The sequence below is a fragment of the Macrobrachium nipponense genome, chromosome 12 (assembly GCF_015104395.2).
Source record: "Macrobrachium nipponense isolate FS-2020 chromosome 12, ASM1510439v2, whole genome shotgun sequence".
NCBI classification, from domain to species: Eukaryota; Metazoa; Arthropoda; class Malacostraca; order Decapoda; family Palaemonidae; genus Macrobrachium; species Macrobrachium nipponense.
Genome location: NC_087205.1, coordinates 94,137,985 through 94,165,618, shown reverse-complemented (window position 1 = coordinate 94,165,618; position 27,634 = coordinate 94,137,985). Strand labels below are relative to the sequence as shown.

General features: G+C 37.6%; 2 protein-coding genes across 3 annotated transcripts in view; both read right to left on the bottom strand.

Moving 5' to 3' along the window:
• LOC135224671 (RNA-binding protein cabeza-like) overlaps positions 1 to 22,157 on the bottom strand; it is a 28,262-nt gene extending 6,105 nt beyond the window's left edge. The window contains exons 1-4 of one of the 2 annotated variants that reach the window (XM_064263904.1): positions 22,037 to 22,157; positions 6,551 to 6,626; positions 5,884 to 6,095; positions 61 to 100 (exon numbers count right to left, since the gene is read on the bottom strand). In XM_064263904.1, the coding sequence (XP_064119974.1) occupies positions 61 to 100; positions 5,884 to 6,095; positions 6,551 to 6,626; positions 22,037 to 22,091 (383 nt within the window). In that variant the 5' untranslated portion in view covers positions 22,092 to 22,157. The remainder of the gene's footprint in view (positions 1 to 60; positions 101 to 5,883; positions 6,096 to 6,550; positions 6,627 to 22,036) is intronic. The other variant, XM_064263905.1, reaches the window with a different exon arrangement.
• Positions 22,158 to 24,474: 2,317 nt separating this feature from the next.
• The window catches only part of LOC135224880 (uncharacterized protein DDB_G0290685-like), an 80,495-nt gene continuing 77,335 nt past the window's right edge, over positions 24,475 to 27,634 (bottom strand). Inside the window, exon 12 of the mRNA XM_064264203.1 lies at positions 24,475 to 24,540. Within this exon, the coding sequence (XP_064120273.1) occupies positions 24,475 to 24,540 (66 nt within the window). The remainder of the gene's footprint in view (positions 24,541 to 27,634) is intronic.

Below are 27,634 nucleotides of genomic sequence, written 5' to 3'. Positions count from 1 at the left end.
AGTAAAAACAATTACTTTATTCAAAAAGAATTTTATATGGAAAAAATCAGGAAAACTTACCAATCTCCACGATTACGATTGTTGAAGTTGTCATTCCCTCCTGAAAAGAAAAGTTGGTTGTAACTAATGATCTCATCCAGTCTACCTGATCCCAGGTTAAGCAAAAAAATTATTTCAAGATCCCAGCAAGAAGGATCCCCTTCACTTCCCACCTTTATATTGCATTTTTAAACTCGACAAGGAGTTGGTTTTTAGTGTTGTCTGAGTGAACAAATTCCGATCAACTACATACTCTGTTGAACCTAATCTTCAGCTGGTACTTTTCTCAAATCATATATATTTTTCAAATTGGCGATTAAAAAAATGAAATATGGTTCTGACTCTACTTACTGGTGTCCATATGTCTGAGTCAACCCATTAGGGTGGATGGAAAATTGTACAAATCAAATACCTTAAAACAAATAATGTAATTCCCAAAAAGAGCTACTATTTGTATATGTGTGCACAACCCACACAAGTCCTCCTGTACACAGAATACGCACTACAAGTCATGTCTGAAGTACTTCAACAAAAACAATGTCAATGCTACATAAATAAAATTGCTGTTAAATACTTCTTACAAGAAAAAATTACAATTATTTTTTTTATTTAGTAGATTATTTTTAATAACCTGAAAAAAAACAAATGGCATAGAGCTGAACAAAGTAAAGAATATAAATGAAAAAACAGCAACTTTCTCTATATTGTTTTTATAAACAATAATTTAATGAGCTAAGTTCAAGCAAATCCTGTAAAATGATTACATCAGGAATAGGTAAATATTATAGAAATACAGAAATAAAAACTAGTTAAATCTTGAACTGTGCCTTGACTAGACAAATACTTCATAACTGACATTCACTATTCAGCACAACTTCAAGGACAAGAAAAGAAGAAAGGTAAAATTAGCCCAAGTGAATGTTAGGAACAGAGTTGGCCAAATGTGATGTCCTCCCTTTACCCTATATGTACTTAGATCTTTAAAAAAAAAAATATATACAATTTTTTTTCTTTTAAATGAAACTTAATATTTTCAAACTTTCTTGCTCCTTGATTTTACAGTATATACATAAGTACATTTTCAAGTACATTATGCTCTATCATCCAAAACATTTTAAAGTAATATTTCGAATACATGTTTCATTACCATTTTATGCTCAGTCCGGGGCTAACCTGGAATGAGCTTAACCCTCTTACGCCGAAGCCCTAAAAATCAAAACCTCTCCTGTATGGCGGCGCCGGTTTGGAGTGAGCGCGGAACCGGAAAAAATAATTTTTTCAAAAAATCACAGCGCGCTTAGTTTTGAAGATTAAGAGTTCATTTTTGGCTCATTTTTTTATCATTGCCTGAAGTTTAGTATGCAATCATCAGAAATGAAAAAATAATATCATTATCATATGTAAATAATGCAATATATGGTAGCGAAAAAAAAAATTCATAGATAATTGTATTCAAATCACGCTGTGCAAAAAACGGTCAAAGCTAACGAGTTACTTTTTTTTTCGTTGTATTGTACACTACATTGCAATCATTTTGATATATAATACATAGTAAAACAATAAAAGCAACACCGGAAAAATATTATCACAAAATGATGTACGAATTCGTAACGAGCGGACGTAAAAAAATGTTATTTTCAAAAATTCACCGTAATTCTAAATAATGTTCTAGAGACTTCCAATTTGTTTCAAAATTAAGACAAATGATTGAATATTACGATACTGTAAGAGTTTTAGATTAGAATTGCAGATTTCGACCATTTCGGACGAGTTAAATTTGACCGAATGTCGAAATTTTAATATATATATTTTTTCATATGCACATATTTCGAAGATGGAAAAAGCTACAACCTTCAATTATTTTTTATTGTATTCTTCATGAATTTGCGCACATTTTGATATATGAAACTCTATAAAAAGGCTAATATGAGAAAAGGAGCAAATATTAGGATAATGCCATGTACGTATTTCGGAGACTTGCGGCCGCGAATCGGCGCGCGGAGTGAAGGTAAATATATTTTTCAAAATTCACCATAAATCACAATATTGTTTAGAGACTTCAAATTTGTTTCAAAAATGAAGAAAATGACGGAATATTACTAGGCCGTAAGAGTTTTAGCTTACAATTGCGTTTTTCAACTATTTCGGTAGAGTCAAATTTGACCGAACGTGGTTTTTTTTCTATTTATCGTGATTTATATGCAAATATTTCGAAAAAAGAGAAAAGCTACAACCTTCAATCATTTTTAGTTGTATTCTACATGAAATTGCGCACATTTTCATATATAAAACTTTATGTAACAGCTAATTTTAAATGGTGCAAACATTTCGACAATCGCACAAAAAAATTCTGATTTTTTCGGAAGAGTTACCCACGCGAACGTAATTTTTTTTTTTCATAAATTCACCATAAATCGAAATATTGTGCTAGAGACTTCCAAGTCGTTGCAAAATGAAGGTAAATGATTGAATATTACTAGAATATAAGAGTTTTAGCTTACATTGCGTTTTTCGACCATTTCGGTAGAGTCAAAGTTGACCGAAAGTTGAAATTTTTGCACTTAACGTATTTATATGAAAATATTTCAAAACTGATAAAAGCTACAACCATGGGTTGTTTTTTGTTGTATTGTGCATGAAATTGCGCACATTTCCATATATAAAACTTTATATAACGGCAAATTTTAAAGGGTGCAAACATTAGGACAATCGCACGAAAAAATTTATCGGAAGAGTTATCGCACGAACGTAAGGAAAGTTTTTTCATAAATTCACCATAAATCGAAATATTGTGCTAGAGACGTCCAATTTGTTGCAAAATGAAGGCAAATGATTGAATATTACTATAATATAAGAATTTTAGCTTACAATTGCGTTTCTCGACCATTTCTGTAGAGTCAAAGTTGACCGAAGGTTGAAATTTTTGCACTTATCGTTATTTATATGAAAATATTTCAAAATTGATAAAAGCTACAATCATGAGTATTTTTTAGTTGTGTTGTGCATGAAATTGCGCACATTTTCATATATAATACTTCATGTAAAGGATAATTTAAAATGGTGTAATAATTATGTCAAAGTGACGAAATAATTTCCGAGATGTGTCACTGATACTTTTTAGTGCGATAAGAAAGAAATTCGCGCTTGCGCGCCTGCGTAGCGATTGTAAACAAAACAACGCCTTGATCCGTGAACTCCCAGCATCCCCCAAGGCGCGTGATACAAAAGTTTTCGGCTGGTAGGCCTATAAGTATTTTTCCGCGAATTTTTAAAAAAACTTTTTTGAGCCGACGTATGATACGTCCAATCGGCATACGGGAGACATTTTGACTCGACGTTTAATACGTCCAATCGGCGTAAGAGGGTTAATAGAATATTACTAGTTACAAGTATGGTGGACCCACTTATTTGTCTTCTCAAGATTCGCAGATTTCTCTACAGACCATATCTACCCAATTATTCCGATGAAATTCGCATATTCACTGTATTTTTCTATGAGAAAACATCCACAAATGACTGATTTTCATATAAGTTTCCTGATTAAATGCATTTTTTGTGATAAAATTATTAAAAAAATCAAGCATAAGCATTTTTGGTATTTTTTCTGGAGTATATAAAACAAAATAAAGGAAGAAGAGATTTGGAAAAGATGTGGGCATACAATGCTACGATTTATGGCTGGAGTTCACTGGGAAACTATTAAAAATGAGAAACTGGGAAAAAATATAGATCACAGTTATTGAGATGGTTTGGACATGTGATGAGGACCAGTTAATCATAAAGGCAACAGACATGTTAGCCAAAGGCTGAACATGCGTAGGATGACTTAGGAATCACTGAAAAGGGTGACAAATGAAGCTACACCTACACAAGTTGTCACTTCCAGCAGCAAGCGCACAAGATGGAGAAAGGTGGACACATTTTATTATCTAACCTTATAAACGGAAATGATAATGCAATGTTTGAAGATTTGCACCTGTATTCATTACCTATTACTAGAGTAATGTTGTTTGAAGATTTGTACCTGTATTCATCACCTACTACTATGTCTCATACGTTTGGGTAATTTTCAGTCACTGCTCAGAGAATGTAAATCTTTGCTTAAAGTTGTGATAGGTGATGTATTTAGTAATTTATATACCCCAGTGTATACTCCATATGCCATCTTCCATGTTTCTCATCCTAACTGCAGAGAAACCCAATGATTGATTTCATCTTACAGCAGCTACTGATCAAAAACCAAATTCAAAACAGTCTAGGAATTATCTAGCAAGATAAAGAGTTAATAATCTTGCAAACACTCTTAAAATAACTATACATGAGATCTTACTACAACATTATTGTTAAAACGCCTAATGAAACCAGTATGAAGTTTTTCTCATCCAGTTCATTCTTAGGACAAGTTAAGGGGACCGTCCGCTATGGCGGATGACATGTCAATTTGAAAAAATAAAAAATCGAGTTATTACTTGTATCTATGCAGAAACATGCCGTGCATGCTTTCCAGAAGTTTCAGCCAATTATTTTCACAAATAATGAAGATATGGCGGTTTTTAAATGATGACGTCATCGTAACTGCGTCGTCTGTATGACTTGAGTTTGACAGAATCGTTTTGGCGTGTTTATTTTTGCATATATACAGCGATTTTTTAAGATTTTTTTCGAAATTCTCATACATCTGGTAGCAATGAAAGGTAGTGTGACACTGGGCGAGAAGCGAGCTGCTCAGAGCGGTTATTTATAGGCGAGACTCGGAGAATGACTCAGTTACGCCACAGACGTCAAAGCTGTTACATGCGCGTAGGCACTTGCGTTTGGTTACTAGCTATTTACGTTGTTTTTATAACTTCTTAGTGAACTTATAGCAATGCCGAAGTTACCTAAGATCAAGAAGGCTACTCAGCAACTATGGCTAGCAAAATTAGCGAAGGCCAGGAGTGTGCTGAAAGAAAAACACGAAAATTAATTGTTTTCAGCTGCCCTCATTGTCTCATGTCTCGCCGTCAACATCATTATCTGGTGTCCGGCTGAGGGTACTAACACCACTTTTAGGGGTAGGACCACGATCCTTGATGTAGAAATCAACATTAAAAGTACAAATAAAGTAATTATAATAATGTTGTTTTGACTTTTATAAGAAAAAAGCAAAAATTTACATAGCAAATCTTTGGGAGCTCATAACTCAAAAACATACTTATGCGCATGTCGGTAAAAATTACTCGTTTATTTATTATCCAATTGTAGAGAGAAAGATATCATTGGAAAGAGGAATAAAAATCCCATAATTTTGTGTGACAGAATTTTGATATCTTTTTTTTCTTTTTTTTTAGAATTTTTTGAGTGTCTAGACTAAAAAAAAAAAAAAAAAAAATTAAAAAAAAAAAAAAAATTAAAAAAAAAAAAATCAAAATTCTGCCACACAGAATTGTTCTGTATATAAAGAAGTTATTATGGTATGATTTTCAATACAACTGATGTCATATTAGCGGAGAAAACTCTACCAATTTTTTTTTTTTAAATCATGATTTTTGCTAATAAAACGAAAAGTTTTTGATCAAATGACTTGAAATTTTTATATGATGAAGGTATTATATATATCTAAAACATATATGAAAATTATGTATTTTGCGTAATAAATAAAAAAAATAGACATCATAGCGGACGGTCCCCTTAAGTTGAGAAACATGAAGCAAGTAAGTTTATAAGATTTGACAGCTATGGGGGAACGGATGAAAAGTAAATGGCATCAAGAACCTTCAAAATATGGGGCCAATCAATACAAACTGCCAGACTGCATTAATAGGAAAAAAGTATATGTGGTTAGCTAAATAATTTAATCCGTACCATAGTCATTACGATTATTGCCTTGATTCCAGTTACCACCACCTCCACCTCCACCGCCGCTGCCGCCAAAGTTATCTCTGTCTCTGTTACGTCCCATATTTCCTCTCCCTCCTCTGTTGTCGTATGAATCATCATCGAATCTACTTCTATTATTTCTATTTTGACGGTCTCGATCCTTTCCACGGTCACGGTCACGGTCATTTCCGCCCTCCCTGAAATAAAGTATCAATCATGAGTACAGGCTGAATTTTCAACCAAGTCCATCTAACCTAACCATATTGTTTAAGCAAACAAAAACATTACTATTTTAGTGGTCATCACTTAAGCTACAAATCCCCACTATCAAAAGAATTCTGAATCTGGGTTGTGGAACATATTTGCCCCTACTTCTTTAATAAAATAAAATAAATTACAGTAAACCCTGGATGAATTTTTGCTTTTATGCAGAAAAACAACCTTTTTCTAGTTCTTTGTGCCATATATTAATAAAAAATTTGGGCAACATCTCAATAGGTTAAAAGTACTGCCTTTTTATTTTTTTGGTCTTCCCAATGTTCTCTCTTTGACCTCATCCTCCTCCCTTAATTCCCACTTACTTAAAGTTCACTTTGGCACAAGAATAAAATAAAGCTTGCAAAGACTGCAAAACTCAACACTAGAAGCTTACCGTCCAAATGCTTCTGGGGGTAATAACCTTGGTCTTGATCCAGAACCTTTATCTTTCTTCTGGTTTTGCATTGGTTCTGCAATAAGAAAAGTACACAAAATGAGTCCTTTCCAGTTTTAAAAATAAGCAGCCCAATTCTTTAAATTAATCTTTAAAATTCTATTATGTAACAAATCAATCTTATGAAAAAAATTTCCAGGAGTTAAACACTCTTCCAGTCAGAACGTCAACCTTCATAGGCATTATAAACTTTTCACTAGATTGCTCAGCTTCTAACATGCCTGTCACAGGGAGTTATGAAGCCAAGAACAACTACATACAGTGGTAAGCGAGTGCATGTTAGGGTCTAGAACCACAATCTAGTTCCATGCCCTAACCACAACCTAGTTCCATGCCCTGGGTAATTTTTCTGTTTCATGACAGTTTTGACAGGTTCAACCTTCTGCTATTTTTTTTTTACCTTTATAATTCAAACCCCCTGCCTTCTTAGTATCTTTTCATGTTTTAACTAAATAATTTACTAAAATGAATTTTTTCTCTTGCACTCACCTTCTACCGTACTCTACTTTTTTTTATTAGTTGCTTTTCATTTCATTTAAACTTTACTTCAGTATGACAACAGACATTTATGCACAGTATGCCAGTATGTATAAAAACACCTATGATGACAAGATGATTAAATTGTAAAAAGATACATTTTATTTAGTAAGGCACCTTCTAAAAGTTAAAGACTTTTAGCTCATTATTTAGCTTACGCAAATGATGGTACTCTTTACTTGCATATCCGAACAGATGTACAGCAAAAACTAATGCTCACAGGGCAATCTAAACAATACAGAGCAAATCTTAGTAGGTCTAAGAAACTGGATTCTGCAAATCAAGGTATTTTCACTGATAGTGTTTCCTTTGTTGCATACTACATATCTAGAAAACTGTGCTTTGAATTGCAGACACTCATCTGCCTAACATTCCTAGCTTCTCTCTTCTTCAAAGGCACAAACAAATTACCATGTTGAAACAGAAAAGAAATTTGGAAACATACGTTTATGACTTTTTGTTCCCGACTCTGGTCTTAAGCAGCTGTTTTGCATGTTAATGGCTGGACTAAATTAATCTAAATCACATTTTGCATTTCACAATTTTGGCTATCCTTTGTTTCCAGAACTGCTACCTCCTTTACATAGTTTTTAACTTCTGTAATTTCCTGTACTGGGATGCTTTCCTTAGTGGTGACCTTGGGCATGCTGCATTCAGTTATGCCAATTAAGGTTGCAGCTCAGCTAATAATCAAACTTTTGCTAGGAAAACTTACTTTATAAAGTTAATAATTATGATGGTTCTAAAAAATGTTAATGATAATGGTTCTTAAAAGTAATAATAATTATGATGGTTATCAACTAAATATAGTATGTAACAAATTCACTAACTGGTGGCCAGGTAGGTTATATACCACTGCTAAAAAGGGAAATGGTATACAAAGTAGTGTCATGGGAAATAATTTATCATACAAATCACCTTAATTCAATTGTGTTGTGAAGAAATTTATTACAGGTTCAAATGCGATCTCAAGACTTTCGTATCCAGTCCATTCAGATTTTTTGAGTGACTTGATACTTTTTAAAAGTTTAAAGCTTTTCAGTGTTACAGTAATATTAAGACACTGATGATAAATGACTTCTCACTCATGACTAAACTTCAGGATGCTTGTTCTCCATTTACCAAGCTAAAATGAACATGCATATGTTTAGAACTTCAATATGCTGAACCAAACTTCCTTTTTTGGTGTAGTGGTGTCTGGAGATCGAGGTCCCCGAAAATATTTAAGAATATATAGGAAAACCAGCAAACTGATGATAAGGATATACTGACACCTAGGGAGTAGTACATCTTCTACGTAATCTGAGCTTTTTGGTACAGTAATCTATATCATAATGAAAAGCATGGCACATGGATTATTTACTTGAAAAGAAAAAAATTACCTAGATCTAACAAACTCCATTCTAAGAAATATATTGTAATGATACAATTAAGTTTGTTCATACTTACCTGGCAGATATATATAATCAAGTACCCACCCACCTCCCCTCAGGAGACAGTGGAAATAAAAAATTATGAATAGAAAATGGGAATGATTCCTGATACCCGCCTCCCAGCGGCGGGAATGGGTACTAACCACCTGACTCCCACTGCGTGTGTCGTAAGTGTTTAAATTTCTGTCGGATTCGGAAAAATACAGCTATATATATATCTGCCAGGTAAGTATGAACAAACTTAATTGTATCATTACAATATCATTTTGTTCATGAAACTTACCTGTCAGATATATATATAGCTGAATCCCACCTTTGGTGGTGGGAGTAGACAGAATAGAAGATTTTAGGAAACATATATATGCAGATAATTGATATCTTGATTCCTTACCTGTTAGCATAGCTGACTTCGTGGTTACTGCCGCGTAAGTCTGCTTGTGCTACTAGAGTTGCCAGCGAGGTAGAGACCTATATAGCTGGTGCACTCCAGATGATCTGTCAACAGGGGCGAGACCACGACGTGACTAGACCATTGACCATACAAATGAGGGCAACGAAGTAAAAACCAAACCACCTGGCGTAGCCTACCAAAAGTATCCCACATAGACTAAGCTAATGGAAGGGAGATCCGCCGCAGGCGGTCAACCCCACAACCATAACACAAGTTAAAAACTCCCCTAAACCATTAAAGGATAGGATGAGCGCTACCTCCTGCCCCCAAAAACAGTGTCTGCAGCGACGTATGGTCCGAGCGAGTAACAATTTTCGTATGTTGCTTTCACCTCACGCAGGTAGTGTGAAGCGAACACCGAATTGCTTCGCCAATAAGTGGCGCCCAAAATGTCTTTGATTGCCATATTTTTGTGAAAAGCCACCGAAGTAGCAATAGCCCTCAACTCGTGGGCTTTCACTTTCAGAAGCTCCATGTCACTTTCACTACACTTTTCATGGGCTTCCTTAACCGTACTTCTTAAGAAGAACGCCAGTGCATTCTTCGACATCGGAAGATCTGGTTTTTTCACAGAGCACCACAAGTTCTCCGAAGAACCTCTGCATGCTCTGGTTCTCTGCAAATAAAACTTGAGAGCCCTGACAGGACACAGGACTCTCTCAGCTTCAGGTCCCACTAGCTCCGACAACCCCTTGATCTCGAACGTTCTCGGCCAAGGGTTGGAAGGGTTCTCGTTCTTTGCTAAGAACGTAGGACTAAGGAACAAACTGCACTATGATCCTTGAACCCAATATGCTTGCTTATGAACTTGAATTTCGCTAACCCTCTTCGCCTTCGCCAGAGCGGTTAGGAAAATGGTCTTCTTAGTAAGATTCCTAAGCGAGGCTAAATGGAGCGGTTCAAATTGACTCGACATGAGAAACTTCAGTACCACGTCTAAGTTCCACGATGGTACTTTAGGTTGGAGAACTTTCACAGTCTCAAATGATCTAATGAGATCATGAATGTCTCTATCATTCGCTAAGTCGAGTCCTCTATGTCTGAAGACCACAGAAACAGCACGCTTCTGTAGCCTTTAATCGTGGGAACGGCTAGTTTCGCTTCTTTCCTAAGGTGAAGAAGGAAATCTGCTATCTGGCTCACAGAGGTTGAGGTGGAGGAAATGCCCTTCCTTCTGCACCAACTTCTAAAGACAGCCCACTTTGATTGGTAAACTGCGATTGAGGAGGGCCTCCTTGCGGTGGCAATCGCCGTTGCCACAGGTCTTGAAAAACCCCTCGCTCTGGGACCAACTTCTTGATAGTCTGAACGCAGTCAGACTCAGAGCGGGGAGGTTTTTGTGGTACCTCTCGAAGTGGGGCTGTCTGAGTAGATCTTTCCTTAGGGGCAGAGTCCTCGGAAAGTCTACTAGGAAGGACATACCTCCGTGAACCAGTCGGCCGCTGGCCAGAAGGGGGCGATGAGGGTCATTCTCGCTCCTTCTGATGCAGCGAACTTCCTCATTACTTCCCCGAGGATTTTGAATGGGGTAAAAGCGTAATGTCTAGTCCCGACCAATTCCACAGTAGGGCGTCTACTGCCACTGCTCCCGGGTCCAGAACTGGGGAGCAATACAGTGGAAGTCTCTTCGTTCGGGAAGTTTGCGAAAACGTCCACATGAGGACGTCCCCACAGCTTCCATAGCGCCTGGCATACTTCCTGATGAAGGGTCCATTCCGTCGGCAGAAGCTGTCCTTGCCGACTGAGAAGGTCCGCTCGCACGTTTTTCCACGCCTGACACAAACCTTGTCAGAATCGTGACGTTTTGGCGCTTCGCCCAAATCAGGATATTCCTCGCGATGACGAACAGAGAATGAGAGTGAGTTCCCCCCTGTTTCCTGAGGTATGCCAAGGCTGTTGGTGTTGTCCGAGTTTATCTGAACCACTTTGCTGGAGACTTCCTCCTCGAAGAACCTTAGAGCGAGGTAAACCGCTGAGAGTTCTTTTAGGTTGATGTGCCAGGACACCTGTTCCCCTCTCCAGGTGCCTGACACTTCTCTCCCTCCCAGTGTTGCTCCCCAACCCGTGGAGGACGCGTCGGAGAACAACACTAGGTCGGGGTTCCGAAGCTTGAGCGAAAGTCCTTCCGCAAGCTTCTTTGGATCCAACCACCATTTGAGGTGCTTTTTCACTTCTTCCGTCAAAAACAAGACCTCTTCTAGATCCTGTTTGCGTGACCAATTGCTTGAGAGGAAGAACTGAAGTGGTCGGAGGTGCAACCTTCCCAGAGAAACAAACTTCTCCAGTGAGGAAATGGTCCCCAGCAGACTCATCCATTCCCTCACCGAGCATGTTTCCTTCCCTAGAAAGGCCGACACTTTGTCCAGGCATTGAAGTTGTCGCCCCTGGGACGGAAAAGCCGAAAAGCCACTGAGTCCATCTGAATCCCCAGGATAGACTAAGGATTGAGAAGGAGTCAGATGCGACTTCTCGAGATTCACCAGAAGTCCCAGGGACTTCGCTAACGACAGAGTCGTGTGAAGGTCCTTCAGACACCTGTCTGCGATGAGGCTCGAATAAGCAGTCGTCTAGGTAGAGAGAGATCCTTATTTCCGCAAGATGGAGGCACCTCGCAACGTTCTTCATAAGAACGGTGAACACCATCGGCGCCGTGCTGAGACCGAAGCAGAGTGACCCTGAATTGGAAAATCTTCCCTTCTCAGGACAAACCGCAGGTATTTCCTTGATCGGGGATGGATGGGGACGTGAAAGTATGCGTCCTGAAGGTCTAACGAGACCATCCAATCCCCCGGTCTTAAAGCTGCAAGCACGGATTGAGGTGTCTCCATCTTGAACTTCTGCTTGGTAACGAAGCGATTTAGACTGCTGACATCCAGAACGGGGCGCCACCCCCTGACTGCTTCGGCACTAGGAACAGACGGTTGTAAAACCCCGGAGAACTCCGGTCGAAGACCTGTTCCACTGCCTGCTTCTCGATCATTTGATCTAGTAGATATTGTGAAGCACTTGCTGCCTTTCTCCCTGATACGACGGAGACAAATCCTTTGGGTGTCGAAAAGACGCGGGGGTAACATCAGGAAAGGAATTCTGTACCCCTTCTTGACGATGTCCAGAGACCAAGCGTCGGCACCTCTCTCTTCCCAAGCTTTCGCGAAATGTAGAAGCCTGGCTCCTACCGGTGTCTGAAGGACTTCCCTCTCACTTCTTGCTCTTGAAAGAGCCTCTTCCTCGAGGGGCTGGCTTCGAGGAAGAAGCGGATCGAAAGGGCTTCGACTTCTTCAAAGCAGAGGACCCAGAAGACGAAGAAGTAGCAGGCTTCCTAGAAGACTGTGCCAGAAGGTCTTGAGTTGCTTTCTCCTGGAGACTAGCAGCTATGTCCTTTACCATAGACTGGGGGAAGAGATGTTCTGAGAGCGAAAAGAAGATCCGCTTTTTGCGCTGGTGAGACCGACTTTGCAGTAAAATTGCAAAAAAGTGCTCTTTTCTTAAGCAGTCCCGTGCTGAAATGAGCAGCCAATTCCTCAGAACCATCCCTGACGGCCTTGTCCATGCAAGACAATACACTGGACAGCTCCCCCAGACTGATGGAATCAGAACTCCTGGACCTGGCATCCAATACTCCCAGGCACCAGTCAAGAAAATTAAAGACCTCTAGTGTCCTGAAGAGGCCTTTAAGGTGAAAGTCTAACTCGCTATGTGTCCACGAGACCTTCGAGGAAGACAAAAAAGATCTTCTGGTGGCATCTACAATGCTACCAAAGTCTCCTTGAGCTGAGGCTGGAAGCTTGACTCCGACGTTTTCTCCCGTCTCATACCACATACCAGCTTTGCCACCGAGTCTTGAAGGTGGTAAAGCGAAAGAGGTCTTGCCCGAAGCTTTCCTCTTTTCCATCCAATCATGGACCTTTCTAAAAGCTTGCTTCGTAGAAAGCGACTTCTTCATTCTCACAAAGCCCGAGATCTTAGCAGCTTTGGAAGACGAAAACTGAGAGGGAGGAGTACGTGGAGCTTCAGGTTGGAAAGTGTCTGCAAAGACTGACTGAAGTAAACGAGTCAAAACCTTGTAGTCCGTCGAAACTGGAGCCAACTGCTGTTCTTCGTCCACTTCGACGAAAGCGTCACTAACTTCCTCTTCAGACACTGGAGAAGTCGGAGGAAGTAAAGAAGAGTCCCGAGCTTTCTCAAAAGAGAAAGAACGGCGAACAGGAAGAGTTCCCGCCTCCGCTTGTGCTTGCGGAAGTGGAAAACTGACGTCCGTAGGCGCGCGTTTGGCGTCCGAAGCCAATCTACTGGCGCCGACAGAAAAAAGGCGCGCTCAAACGCCGCAGGTGTACACCTGGCGTCCACTTGTGCGCGCTGAGCGTCCACTGGTGCGCGCCGAGCGTCCACTGATGCGCGCCGAGCGTCCACTGGTGCACGCCGAGCGTCCACTAAAACTCTCTGAGCGTCCACTGGCGCTCGCGAACTTGCACCGAGTCACGTTCGGCGTCCACTAAAGCGCGTTTGACTTTCACAGATAGGCGCGCTCGGCATCTAAAGAAACTCGCTTCTTATCCACAAGTTTCGTAGCAGCGGAAACAACCGCCTTCTCGAGAGCGAGAAACTAATTTCTCGCCTCCTCTAGAAAGTTGCTGGGGAGCAGAACGAACTCTAGAGGGAGACTCAAACGGAGAGAGAGACGAGCGAGGAGAGGGAGAGGGAGAACGCCTCGACCTCTTCACAGGAAGATTGTCATCCTTCTTACGGCGACGTGGAACAGTCTCTCTCGAAGGAAAAACATCTCGAAGTTGCTGCTGAAGAGACTGGAGAATCTTGCTTGTAGGTGAAGCCTCCTTTTCTGGGGAGGGGCTGATCCTGTGAGCAGGAGAGTGGCGAGGGGACGCCTTCTGCTACTCCCAGGAACCGCCGCTTCACGCACCTTAGAGCGACTGCGGCGCTCGAAAGAAACATCTAGGGAAGATTCCGCCTCCGAATAATCCTTACGCTTCTTCTGCGGAGGAAAAGCAGCAAAACGCACTATCAGGCGACGAGCAAAGTTCCGGAGAACAACTTGGACGTGAAGCGTCCCGAACGCGAGCCGTCCTTTCAGCGGACGTGATGCGGTATGAGAGCTCCACCCCTTGCGCGGGGAGGAAGCTTCAGAAGAAGAAAAGCACTCCTTGAGAAGACGTGCACGCGCACGCTCCTTGGCAGTCTGGGTATGTTCGTCAGAAGCTGCCGAAGGCACGCCAGATCGGTGGGGTTCCTCGTAACCCTCCTTCGACTTTCGACATGCTCTCTCCCCGTAATCTGGGAGTCAAGCAGAGGTCTAGGTCTAGAGGCGGAATGAGGCCGATCTGACGCACCCTCCACTACACAAGGGGCACTTTCACTGCACTTCTCTTCACTTTTGCTCTCCAGAGCTAACACTTTTGATTCTAAGTTACGAATCGATTCAAGAATTAGCGATAATGTATTACCTTCTACCGACACTGTCTCAGGGGCCGGAGGCAACACTACAGGGGTAGGAGCATAATCTACAGAAAAGAGGGTTAGCAGGAGAATATTTAAATCTTGCCTACCTGAAAACACTCCTGGAGGAAGACCTCCTTAACCTATCTCGCTCAAGTTTCTTAAGATAGGTTTCATACGCCTTCCATTCCGACTCTGTTAGTCTTTCACACTCCTTACAACGACTTTCAACGTACATTCATTCCCCTGCAAACTTTACAACAGAATGTGTCTACTGAAGCTTTCAGTAGCCTACCTCTACATTCAGACATGGAACAAAATCTAGCGCTAGCAGAACTAGACCCTGACATCTTGATCAAAGAAAAATCAATACCAAATTCAAATCAAACCAAAGTCAACGTGTGCCAAGCCACCGATCCAATTCAGATACCAAAGAAAAACCAAAAGGGATACTCAAGTAGCTAGTAAGTTTCCAAAATCTGGACGGAGGTGCTGCAAACAGGTGTTTCAGCACCCGGCACCAGAAAATTATGCATAGAAAATGGGGAATGATTCCTGATACCCGCCTCCCAGCGGCGGGAATGGGTACTAACCACCTGACTCCCACTGCGTGTGTCGTAAGTGTTTAAATTTCTGTCGGATTCGGAAAAATACAGCTATATATATATCTGACAGGTAAGTTTCATGAACAAATTATAATTTCAATATTTATAAATCTACGAAAAAATTGCACTTTACCAAGAATAAAATCTATTTCTTTCCATGGCACTATATAAATAAATATCTCTCCATTATATATCTTTTAGAGACTGGAAAAAAATGAGGACACATGGTTTTCTATGAATATCTGTTTCTATCCATCTTCTTTCCTCTGCCTGGGGGAATGACAGGTACATACACCTGTAGCCAGTCAGTCTACTTTTTTCCAGTTTGCATGTGGGGAAGTAGGGAGGGGAACTGATATAATGGAGTGGTAAATATTTAAAAATCAACTCTTAAATTTAAATTTCTTATCGAACCTTACCTCTCCATTACGTATATAGCTGATTCGCACACTTAACATGGAGGTGAGCAAATTGCAAATCAGCAGGCCCTTGAAAGCTACTTAATACAATACGAATATGTGTTTGGTTACTTAGCGAAAACAATAGACTGGCTATTGCTGCCACCTTGGGAGGATTGTTACCTAGGAATGAGAACCTCACCATGAAGATATCCAAGGTTTCTCTGAAGGATGCCCCCTTCAGCAGAGGGAGAGTAGGGTTACTGTGTCATAACTCAGCAAAGCCAACGATGGACATTCAACTAGTACCTACAGATATGGAGGTACACTTCCTATACTCAACCATGAATTTTTCCAAGCTTCCCAACAAAACACAAAAGGAGCTAAAACCTGCAGAAAGAAAACCTACCGATTAATGCATATAATATCCCCTGCATAAAGAAGAGGAGCTAATGCTCTGCAAAAATTCACTGCAAAAACAGAATTACGATGCCACCTTTTCTAGTTTTTTCCTGAAATTCAAAGATTTAATCACTGTTCAAAATAGATAATACATCAGGATCCAATTGTGCACAAGAGCCCTTCATCAAGGACCTAATGAAAAATGACACAGCACTTTTACTCATTGGAGGTCTTAGCAAAACCTACCATTAAAGTCAACACTTGAATTTCACTCGCCCTCTTTAGCTGCAGCAAAGGCCACCGAGAAGAGATTTTATTGAAAGTTCTCTCAATGAGGCCTGTTCCAAATGTTCCAAAGGTGGTATAGAACGACATCTAGGTTCCAAGATAAAGAAGGCACCAGGCACCTGAGCTGCCGAATGACATCTTTGTCCTTAAGACAGATACAGAACCCCGACTAAGAGCAGATGCCAACGTGGCCCCATAGCTTACAGAGGAATTTTTTTCACATCTGAGAAATAACAAACTTAATGATGTTTAGAGAAGTACAGGCCACTGATAAACCCCTTACCACAGTACCAGGACCTATATACTTAACACTGACTTCATAGTGGAGAACTTCATCAGAGTTACAAAGACATTTTATCTGGAAACATCCAGAATAGGTCTCCATCCCCTTGTGGTTTTGGGGACTAGAAAAAGGTGATTGTAGAAGACAGGGTCTGGCTCTACAACTACTACTGCCTCTCTCACTAAAAGTTTAAAGATCTCCAACTTCTCCTGATTGCGGAGATACAAAGCACGAATCACTGGAGAATCTGACAGTGGCAGAGGGCTTACAAATGGAATCAAATAACCCTCCCTTAGCACCTCCACAACCCAGGGATCAGCACCCAAATCTTTCCCTACTTCCTAAAAATGGGAAAGCCTTCCTCCTACGGGCAAATGAATGCTGGAAAACTTCATTTCAATGACTTAACAGGTCCCTTAAATGACTTAACGGATCCTTGAAATGTTTCCTTAGGACTAAAATTTCTAACTATCAAAGGCCATACTTCTGTCTTCTCTACTTTCTGTGCAATGGATGATAGTTTCAGAAGCCAGGATTTTATCCAACTGATGTTTAAACAGGACAGCAGCCTTCTGTGAATATGTCAGACTTAGCAAGATAAGGAACACAAATGTTCACGTTTCTCAAGAACCAAATTGGTACAAGCTTCAGCACTCTCGTCCAACGCAACCTTGCTTGCTACAGCCAATAAAATCCACACTTCCTTGTCTGGAGCAGAGCCCTGAGGGACCGAGGAAGAAAGTTCATGGACACAACCATCAATCACTCCCACAGCCATATCCATGAATGAAAGGATCTTCAAGGTTCTAAACATAGCTTTGATAAGCAAATTCAATTCTGCTTGAGAAAATACTACCTTCCTTTGGTTGACCATTTTCTTTTCTCGACAGATCCAGAGTGACAAGCTGAATCCTTCCCCGAAGTTACCTCACTCAAGACTAGGAAGAATGCCAGTAGTAAAATTTAGCTCTCCTGTTACCGTTATACAAACAGCATAAAAGGGAAGTGTTCTTGGACAAGGATTTCTGATCCAAAACATGTCCAATAAGCTTGTATCTACCCACATAGCATTAGTAAACTGGCATAAAAAAAAGAAGGAAAAAATGACTGATTTGGTTTTCATCCGTAACAAGACAAATCCATACACTCCCTTAGCACTAGCATTAGCAGACGTAACCTCTGGCTTCCTTTCCTGCCTTTTCAAACAATCACTCTCTCTTCATTCATGATATTTCACCAATTTTACCATAAATTCATTTGACCAACATTCACATACTACTTGACAAGAGTTATTCACATTACATACTCTTTTTCCTCAGCATTTCACATCATGAGAACTAGTGGAACCAAAATAAACTATTATGGCAACCTCTTACCTTACAGGTCTTTGATTCTATAATTAACTTCATCTACCATCCTATCATATCTTCTGAAAACAAGCAAATCAACTAAATACCATCCCAAAAAAAAAAAAAAAAAAAAAAAAAATGCTAGACCTAAATAATGAAGTGTTAAAGGACAAGTTGTCAGAACTGATTTATCTCTTGAAATTATTTTTCTTAACCAAACTAACTTACATACAGCTTTCTCCATCAAGTATAATGACAAGTTCTTTCTCACATAAAAAAGGGAGGCCTACTTTACAAAAACTGTAGAAATATGCCATTCTACTTGTCCTATACAGACAAACACTATTTAAACAATATCAGTCAAATGATAAAAGAAATAAGTGGAAGAATTTTAACCTAAAATATTAAGAAACAAACTAGGTCTAAAAGATTTTTCCAGAATTTTCTTTGACAACCAGAACGAGGTGTTCATTTACATCATGGTCTTTTGCACATTTGCTTCATTATCTTCAATTAATCATTGAAATTTATCCTTGTTTTGTGGCCTATAAAGATACACAACATACAACTGAAGTTCACCTCATTTGAGCCAATGTCTTTTACAATAATACCACCAAATATTGAAAAAAATGAACTGATATGATTATTTTTGAAGGTTTTGTATTAAATTTACTAAGAGCAGAAAGACTAATGGAAGCCATCTTGACCTATTTGCATATAATAATTCTATGAATTTCTCAAGTGAATTGTATATGAAACCTCTACCATGAAAATTATATTTCTGAAGAGTTAATGATTGATCACAAATGTTTCAAGATGAAAATATTAGATGATTTTAAAAAGAAATACAACCAAGAGAAGAAAACTATACCAAAAATCTATGTAGAGCACATGGATTTCACGTCTGATGTTGACATTATCTTAATGAACATTCTCCACTCTGCCTTTCACTTTCATTGATTACCGATTGGTTTCTCATTTCATGCTACCACTTGCCACTCAAGGTTGTAATCTCTTTCCTCCTACAGTTATGAGTTATTTTATCTTGTGGTAGAGATACTTGTAATTTTTCCTAAGTGTTTTTCTTTTCAATGTGACCATGTGACCGATATTTTAATTAAAATAGCTCTTACAAAGGAACAAACATATTTAATAAGAATCAAACTCCAAAGAGTCACCCTTATCCACAATATTCTTCTAAATTCCATCAACTGAAGCCCCTTCTACCAAACAGACCCATTAACTTGCAAAGGTAGTTTATACTGTAAAATGCTAAAACAAACATAAAAAACATTTTCTGACATGGGTCACAAATGTCACTTCAAAAAACAACAAATCATATCCATACATTTAAATCGAAAAAAAAAATCAAGCACCATCACCACGTAAATGCTACACTGATATTCAAGCTACTATTATTTCTAGTGTTTGAAGAATTTCTGTAGGGGGGGTAAAATATTACCAAGATTATGTTATTTCAGTTGTGGAAAAGAAAATTGCCACCTATAATTGAAAGACTGATCCCTGAGATATAAAATTTTTTAGACCCTAACAAAGTATGACAGGACTGTCTTACAACAAAAATTTTCCTTCCTTCGATTTCATTCCCTACTTCTTAAGACAGACATACTGTGCATAAACTTGATCTGTTGAAGGACATCGTAATATCCAATAAATTCCACAGATGTACAACCACTTGTACAAACATAACTGCTACCCTACTTATAGCCAAGAGGTTTTGACCAAATAAAGCAAGGGTCAAGTGCCTTGATTTTCTACCTAAACTAGAAATTTTCACTGAATTTACGTAATGCAAGTTGCAATTATTTTCAATATTAAAATTCAGAAGAAAACCACTCCTTTCTATAACTGACCAAAAGTAAAAATTTTAAACAGGATTTATACTGGTGAAATGCTTGCAAAATATATGACTGCAAAGCAAGTTCAACAATGGTTGTTCCAACAAAACCTCAAATTCCTCACAAACTGATGCAACTTGTAATGACTTCTAAGAGCTACCCTGCTAAGAAGATTAATCAATTCACATAAAATACATAAATATAATTTTGCTATGAACAGCTAACTAAGTACATCAAAAAGCATCAACACAGCTAAAATCTTTACCACAGAAGATCGAGAGGGAGACAGAGAATTAGATGGCGAGATAAAGTGAAGAAAGATATGGAGAGAAGAGGTTTGCTGGAAAATGGTGGGAAAGAAGATGACGACTAATTCTGTACTGATTAAGCTATGATGACAATAGCCAAGATATCAAAAGTGACTATAGTAGCAGGAGAAAGTGATTAGCCCAAAGCAACTAGTGAGTACTGATGAATATCATCATCATCATTATTATCCAACATCATCATCATCATCATCACCATCAAAAGTTAACTCGAAATCCAAAAAGATATTCATGATCAGAAAAAGGGAGGGGAGGCGGGGAGAGCATTATAACAGTATTTCATGAAGGAAAGTAGATGCACTAATGTAAAAAGTAATACAGTTGTAACAAGCTATACAACTATTAAATCTGACACAAGAAAGGCCAAGAATATCTTTTGGTATGGTTTCCTGAAAGAGAAATCATGTGGACAGATTCTAGGCAAGAAAAAAGGTGGATCTAGAGAAAATACCCAGCTTGAATACAAAGATAATAATTTAGATGGGTACCACAAATGCAGTGTGTATACACCTGATTTAGAGAGAATTAGTAGCAAAATATCTGATTATGGAGGTCCCTTGGAGCTACCAGATGCAGATGACTAGGTATTTCAATCAAACAAGGATCAGCATGAAGATATATTAAATTTGCCGCATATTGGCTCCGAAAATTCAGTTATCGTCATCGCTAGACAAGCATCATAAAACCTGATCGGTGTTAACTGGGGGACCTGTGAGTAAAAGACTAGTAAAGTAACTGGCAGTATGAAAGTTGTGGGCGAGGTGACTGGATAATGTGATGCAAAGTACCAATTTAAAAAGTGTCACAAGAGAGGCTCAGGATTGCACAATAAACATTATTTTCACTGACCAATTATATAAAGAGCAGAGGAAGTGAGAACAAGAAGACAACCAGACTTTGGTGCAAGGAAGGGCCTTTAAGGAGTAAATTTATTATTACTTATAGTCTAACCAGACCAATAATTCAACATAATTTTCATCAAGCTAGCCTGAGGCATTTGATCTATATATGTAAATAAGATTTCATTTAAGTCCTTACAACTTTAAAAAAAATTGACAACTGGATATACAAATATGACCCAATTGACATATTTCATTATGGAAACGGCACTTGCAAAAGAGAAAAGGATAGTCTGTAGAAGCTTAAACTACAACAATCTTAGATTCAAGCAACAAGGATGATCATATTATGGATGAGGACGTTGCATGGATGTGAGCCCAGAAGTTGGAAAGCGACAACAAATTACAAAACAGAGAAGGTTTGGGGAAACGGGGAAAGAAAAATATGGACAAATTGCTAATATGGAAGTAGAAGGATAAAGACCACAAGAAATGCCATGATTACCAGGAACGACAGGCATAAATATTCCCTCGGTATTAAAATTCTAAACTCAATTTTAGCAAATGATTGAACTATGCCAAGAATTATTAGTGAACTCCATGGGACTTGGTGAGAAGAGCATGGAAAAACACTCTTGTTAAGGAGATAACATTTCCAACTGTTCTGAATTAATTCAAGAGAAATAGATAACCAACCAGTTTCATTCACCAACTGTCTCCTTCAATACAAAAATTTAATGATTTTCAGTCAGGCTAGCACAATAACACAGAGCATATGACCAACTATTTTTTTTTTTTTTTTACATCAGATGAACTTCATACAGCTATACATTCTAGAGAGATTTACACATACAGTATAAATTTACTTTCCTAACAACAGCTACTTAAAACTGATAATAGACCATTACTTTTCCAACCAAGAAACAAACACCTCCAAACACTTTTCATTTTTGGACACCTTTTATTCAACTTTTAAGACTTCCAAACCACATTATACCAACAAAAATAAAATAAAGTTTTTATTACAGATTACTACGAATTTCTCTAAAACCCAGAAAATCTGAAACTTTCTGATTTCCTATGCCCAAAGCTTAATATCTAAACCACCATATATATTGCAAAAAACACATGGTAATTCCTAAATAAAATATAAAACTTTCAAGTCTTGATTTGAAAAGAAAAATACAATTACAGTGTACACATACCTGGTGTAGGATTATCTCTCTTCTCCTTTTTCTGAAAATAAGCAAAAGAAATCATCAGAACGCTATACTACACAGATGTGTACAGTATAAATTTCCTAACAACACCTTCTTTAAATGATAATATACTGTACCTTGTCACTTACAAGAAACCCTTAACATCTACATCCAAAACTTTCATTACTAAAACAATTGTTTTTTTTTTTTATCACTCCCATTCCACAGTAATTTATAACCTATCCAGCTCTGCCAAGTACCTACAGAAAATGGAATACTGGTAAAAACGATAAAACTTACAAGAATATACCTATTATCTGTTCAACATTTACACCAGGATGACTTTCTCAGCCTATTGTATGACGGTTGGAGATATGGACACATTCCGTAATTATGAAGTCCAAAAAGGTAATTAAAAGAGTAATTCTAGAAGGGGATAATCAAAACTGACAATGCACATTAGCAACTACTGTTCCATACACATATAAACCTCTACTCAAATGATTAGGATTAATTTTGAAAGTTTTCCTTTGAAATTTTTCCTATGTATGTCTAAACTCCAAGGCATAAAAAATATAATTTAGTAAAGTGCTTAAACTAGTTTAATCATAAGCTTTGATAATATTTAAATACCATTTCCAGACTTTTCACTATAAAAATCCCAAACCTAAGCCAAAAGCCATATGAAAAAAATTAAAGAAAAAATAAATAAAATAAAATTCTTCATCTTTTACGTTTAATTTTTATTCTTTTATGAAATTCTACGCTTTACAATACTTCACATTCAAGTGCACTTGAGCTAGATTGGTAACAATCTATTTTCTTTTCATATTAATTTCTCCCCACTAACATGAGATGTGTATCAGTTTCTGAAACATATTTCTATGCACATCCTTTATTGAAACCTTCATAAAACACTGCATCTAAATCTTTCAATTCTTACCCAACTCTCTAATTTATTACTTCAAAATTAATGTATACTTTTGCTACAGACACAACTGATTGAATTGAGCCCATTTTGAAAACATCTGCATTTGGAAATACAGGCCCTAATGCTTTAGATATAAATGTTCTGATATATACTTGAACATAAAACCCTACATTCAGATGACAAACATAACAGACTAAATTTAACAATGATTTTCAGTTTCTCTTACTCTTCTGATTCCTAAGAAAGGGAGGAAACCATTTTCTGTCGTTAAAATTCAATGGCATAAGCTGTTACTGAAACTTGAGGGGAAAAAAAAAAAAAAAAAAAAAAAAAAAAAAAAAAAAAAAAAAAAAAAAAAAAAATGAAAAGGGCTTTTACCATACATAAAGTACATGTACAATTCCTAATAAACACATAACCCTATACAGTCATTATTTTGAATAAAAAGTGAAGGACAATCTTAAATTGCAATATTCTGGGTAGTATTAGAGCATGCACATCAAGTACTGAAGTACAGTAGATATGAAAATTGGGAGTCAAAACTGGCTCTCACAAAAACACAAGAGAACACTTATCTTGTAATATACAAGAATTTTTTTTTTTCATTTAAAAAGAAAATTTCCTATAATTCTGATGAACAAATCCAAGGCTTTAATAATTCCAAATTTTTAAAAATTCACTAAGGACAGTGAGAGTAAAGCCAAAGGCCTCAACATATTGCCAAGTGAATGGGAGATAATATTCAGGTAGCAAATATAGCAGAAAACTATAGAAATGGAAATACTGCATGATGAAGAGCTATGTAAAGGTCATTAAGAAGCAATCAAGCAAAAAACCAAAACAGATAATAGCCAATGTTTCTCAGGATTAATCCCCGAGGACCAGCCCAAGAAGAGTCTACTAAGACACTGAGGTCTGGAAAAACTAAGCCCTATTAATAATAATAATAATGAGCACATAATCAGAAACTTTGTATATCTATTAAGAATTATAAAAGATTGAAATAAAAGCCTTCAAAGATTAGGGATAAATTCTATTCAAGATGAAGTTCAGATGTGAAACGATAACTTTTTAAAGAGAATCAAAATAGTTTTACATTTGGAACCCAACAGTGTCCCCTTTAGGTTATAACACTGCTATTCTTAAAAATAACACAGCATACGAGTACATGGAACATGGTTGTGAAAAATTCAAACCATTAAAGAAATATGGATAGAGAGCAGACCAGTGGTAAATACCACAAAATAAGAATCTCACACTGATTACTCCAAATTATACTGTTGATCAGGCAAGTATTGTTGTGGAGAAGAGATTTGTATATCATTACATGATCTGTTTCAACATCCATTATCACCCCCCTCTCAACGCAGACTACATCTCTTCATTGATCCAGAATTATGTAGAGCTGGCAAGGTATACCAAGCCCATGTGGTTGGGTGGTTTAAGACCTCTGGTAGTTTAACAAAATATACCTGGTCCTTGTGCTAGTCTGCGGGTGTTGAGTATTTCCTGACTACATTCCACCAAATGTGTAAACAAGACTTGTTCTCAACATGTATACATTAGATTTAATATGTAACTGATAAAGAACAATATGAATGACATTACAAAGTAAATAATAAGTTTATCTTGTCTCTCCAAGCTTTAATGTTTGAAAACAGAAAAAAGTAAAAAATGCCTAAGTTTCTTCGGCGCAATAAAGATTTCTGTAGAGCATATAATGCTGTATGAAACTCAGCCACAGTCAACGAAACCTTCAGCCGCGACTCAATAGTGGCCTGCATTGTTGGCACCTATAGTGGTGCCAGACACAATATCATGGATAACTTTAACCTTACATAACATAAAAACTACAGAGGCCACAGGGCTGCAATTTGGTATGTTTGATGATTGGAAGGCGGATGATCAACATACCAATTTGCAGCCCTCTAGCCTCAGTGGGTGTCAAGATCTGAGGGCAGACAGAAACAGTGTGGATGGATAGACAAACGGCCATTTCAATAGTTTGCTTTTACATTAAACTAAAAATGTCTACACTGGTATTACTTAGTTCTTAGTTTTACTTGTTTTTCACTTAAATTAGTTTACCCTATACCTCTGTCATGACATAACTGATTTCTAGATTTTTGTTTCTCATTCTTCAATTCTTTCCTCCTTTACAAGCTCCATCCTTTTCTTCTTTGCATAAGTAATAAAAAGAAATTTACGTTAATAGACTTAATAGATCACCACTTCCTTTTTCTTTTTTTATGAGAAATAACCATGATAGGAATGTGGTATAATGTTTTCTGCTAAAGTCTTCAGCAGCTCAGAACAATATAACTCTTAATAACTGCAAGAATAAACATGCCCACAAAAAAGCCAAACATACTACCACTTTCAATTAGGAAAGCTTCTACATAATACTTTAAAAGAATGCATAAAAGCATAGTCAAACAAAAATGACAGCTGGGCTTAAGATCATACACTGTAATGGGTCATCCTGTCTACCATGAATAGATACAAAATGAAAATGTACACTTTATGTACAAATCTTTACCGAGGCTTTACAGGTAATACAGGCAGTCTCTGGTCTTGGTTTGTCATGGCATTCTAGATGTAGATTACCTACAAACACTTTTGAGCAACAACAAAAATTCCAAGGGCAGGAACTGTTACTGTAAGCATACCCGACAATATTTCAACCATTAAGGCCAAAAACTACTATTCACACTGGAAAATCTTCACTTATGTCTGATGAAGAAATTATCACCACAGTGTAGATGGGATTTTATAAAAGAATAAATCCTTCCTGACATATCTGTCTCACCTGAATACATAAAATTTCAGGAAAAAATTGGTGGTCTTGTGCTGTATATATTGCACAAAAAAAGGGAGGAAGATAGCGGATATCAAATATATTCCAAATTTTGCACAAACCATACCAGTTTGCCAACCACCAGTAACAATTACAGCGGTTCACACAAACATTTTGTACTAAAACCATTGGCAAGAATTATGATCCATCAGCATGCCCCCAACAGCGTGGGAATGAAATAAGACACCAACTCTCCCACATTCACATCATGGTTACTTGCCTACTTATCCTACCAAAACCATTGCTAAAAGCACCCATCCTAAGTCTTTGCATATCGTCTATAATCCTTCAGTGTTTCTTATATCATAAACAGGGTTTTAAAATATCAAAGCAGAACATTTTCAGCCCATTACAGTTTCTGAAGGACACCTTAAAAATGGAGAACTTGGTTATAAGCATATTTACAGGATCACAACATATTCCACTAATGCTGTAACACCCACTTTTCTGGCTTAGTTTACCCTGACACTTACAAAAGGATGGTGTAATTGAAGGGCGGGTCAGCAGAGGGCCAAGTGCATTTTGCCAGGTGTTGAAAAGCATTTTCCATTAATGCACTCACCACAAGATATCAAGTGTCTAATAGGTAAACACAAGCTATTCCCATTTCCTCATTCTCATAAGTATTTTTGTAGGACACTGAACCATACCTATAAATCCTATTCCTTTGCAATCAAAGGACTTTTAATGTAACAATAAATAAAGCCACCACATCCAGATTAACCAGTGTTTGGTGAACAAAACAACTGTGTGAATGATTGAACTAACTTTTGGAATTTGCATCATGTGGCCCAGAAATATGGCCAGGGAGGACAATCTGAGCCACTGCAGCAGAAGTGCAGCCATTACTCAAGCTGTGTAGTACAGCCTTTAGTTCACAAAGTAACTACATAATTATCCCATGAAGTATCCAGTCCTTAATAGCTAATTTACTCATTTTAGTTTTTTTTTCTTTTTTTAATAGCTAATTTACTCATTTTAGTTTTTTTTTCTTTTTTTTGTAAGAAAAGATTATCATAGTCAGCACTGTACAGGCACTTAACTTGGTTTTACTACACAAAATAACTTATTGCTAGTAAAACCAGAAAATATGACAAATTCATACGAGTCCCAGTACAATGCAGTACCAGTAACATAAACGTTTAAAAAAGGAAAGTATAGAAAATGCATAAAATGTTGTAAATGGTTGCAAAGGGAAGTCCCAATTACTGGAAGTAACAAAATACTTCCAAAAACAAAATACAACTAAATGCATGTCTTTTAAAACACTTGATACTGTGAAACAAGGAAATCAGTGCTGTACAAATAATCAAAGGCACAAAAGACGTGGCAATTTAGAGGCAAAGAATCACAATGGTTTAAAAAATTAGCAAAACACTTCAAGCAAGGAAGATAAATGATGTTGTATACCCAAAAATCATATTAATTTGTGCAACTCTATAATAATATCCTCATGAAGTTTAATTAATGATGACCTGAAATTCAGTTAAGGAAGTCACCATGTATGACAAGTAAGCCAGGGACCAAATTTGATTAAGTTTGAAAAATAACTTTTGAAGAGCTTCCATTTAATCAAAATAATAAGTGCATAGATGCATAGAATTTGAAGAGGACATTGTCATTCTTTAGAAGTGTACCACCACTTCAATGACAGATGCACAGGGATATTTACTTTTTTTGCTTTTTCATATGTCCAAAGTCATCAACATGGTGAAAGAATAAAACAAAAATTACTTTCACCAAATGAATTGAAGTGAAATTATTTGATCATTTAGGCCCACAACACACATTTACACTATTGATGGGGTGTCATATA